This window comes from Rhinopithecus bieti, unplaced genomic scaffold, assembly GCF_001698545.2.
Source record: "Rhinopithecus bieti isolate Rb0 unplaced genomic scaffold, ASM169854v2 scaffold_34806, whole genome shotgun sequence".
Lineage (NCBI taxonomy): Eukaryota > Metazoa > Chordata > Mammalia > Primates > Cercopithecidae > Rhinopithecus > Rhinopithecus bieti.
In genome coordinates, this window is record NW_016891027.1 from 1 (window position 1) to 429 (window position 429).

At 49.0% G+C, this 429-nt stretch overlaps 1 protein-coding gene across 1 annotated transcript; it reads right to left on the bottom strand.

Annotated features, from left to right (window-relative positions):
* Nucleotides 1-8: 8 nt before the first annotated feature.
* On the bottom strand, nucleotides 9-424 carry LOC108525908 (cystatin-B-like; the record flags this gene model as incomplete). Its single annotated transcript, XM_017866684.1, has 1 exon — nucleotides 9-424. A coding segment is annotated over one exon (225 nt), but the record flags the coding sequence as incomplete, so codon positions are not given.
* Between the last annotated feature and the right edge of the window lie 5 nt (nucleotides 425-429).

A 429-nucleotide genomic window follows, 5' to 3' on the forward strand; every position in this document is an offset into this window, starting at 1 on the left:
TGATTGGGAAGGAAAGAAATCAACACAATGAAATTTAGGAAGAGAAATGCAAGAGCAGCTGCTGAATCCCGCCCCTTCCACCCCGAGGGCACAGCCCGGAGATGAAGCTTATTTTAGGATCACAAGTGCATGCTCTGGTCCACGGAGGATCACTTTAATTCTCAGTCTTCTGGCTGAAGGGTCCTGTCCAAAGTCAGGATCAGAAATAGCTCAGCTCGTCGTGCTTGGCTTTGTTGGTCTGGTAGTTAGACAAGGTCAAAGGCTTGTTTTCGTGAGGGAGAGATTTGAACACTCGCAGGTGTACGAAGTCTTCGTCGCCAACGTGCACCTTGATGAAGTAGTTTGTCCCCGCGACCACCTGGCTCTTGAACGACACGGCCTTAAATACAGGGAACTTCTTGTTTTCTTTCTCTTCAAGCTGGGACCTCA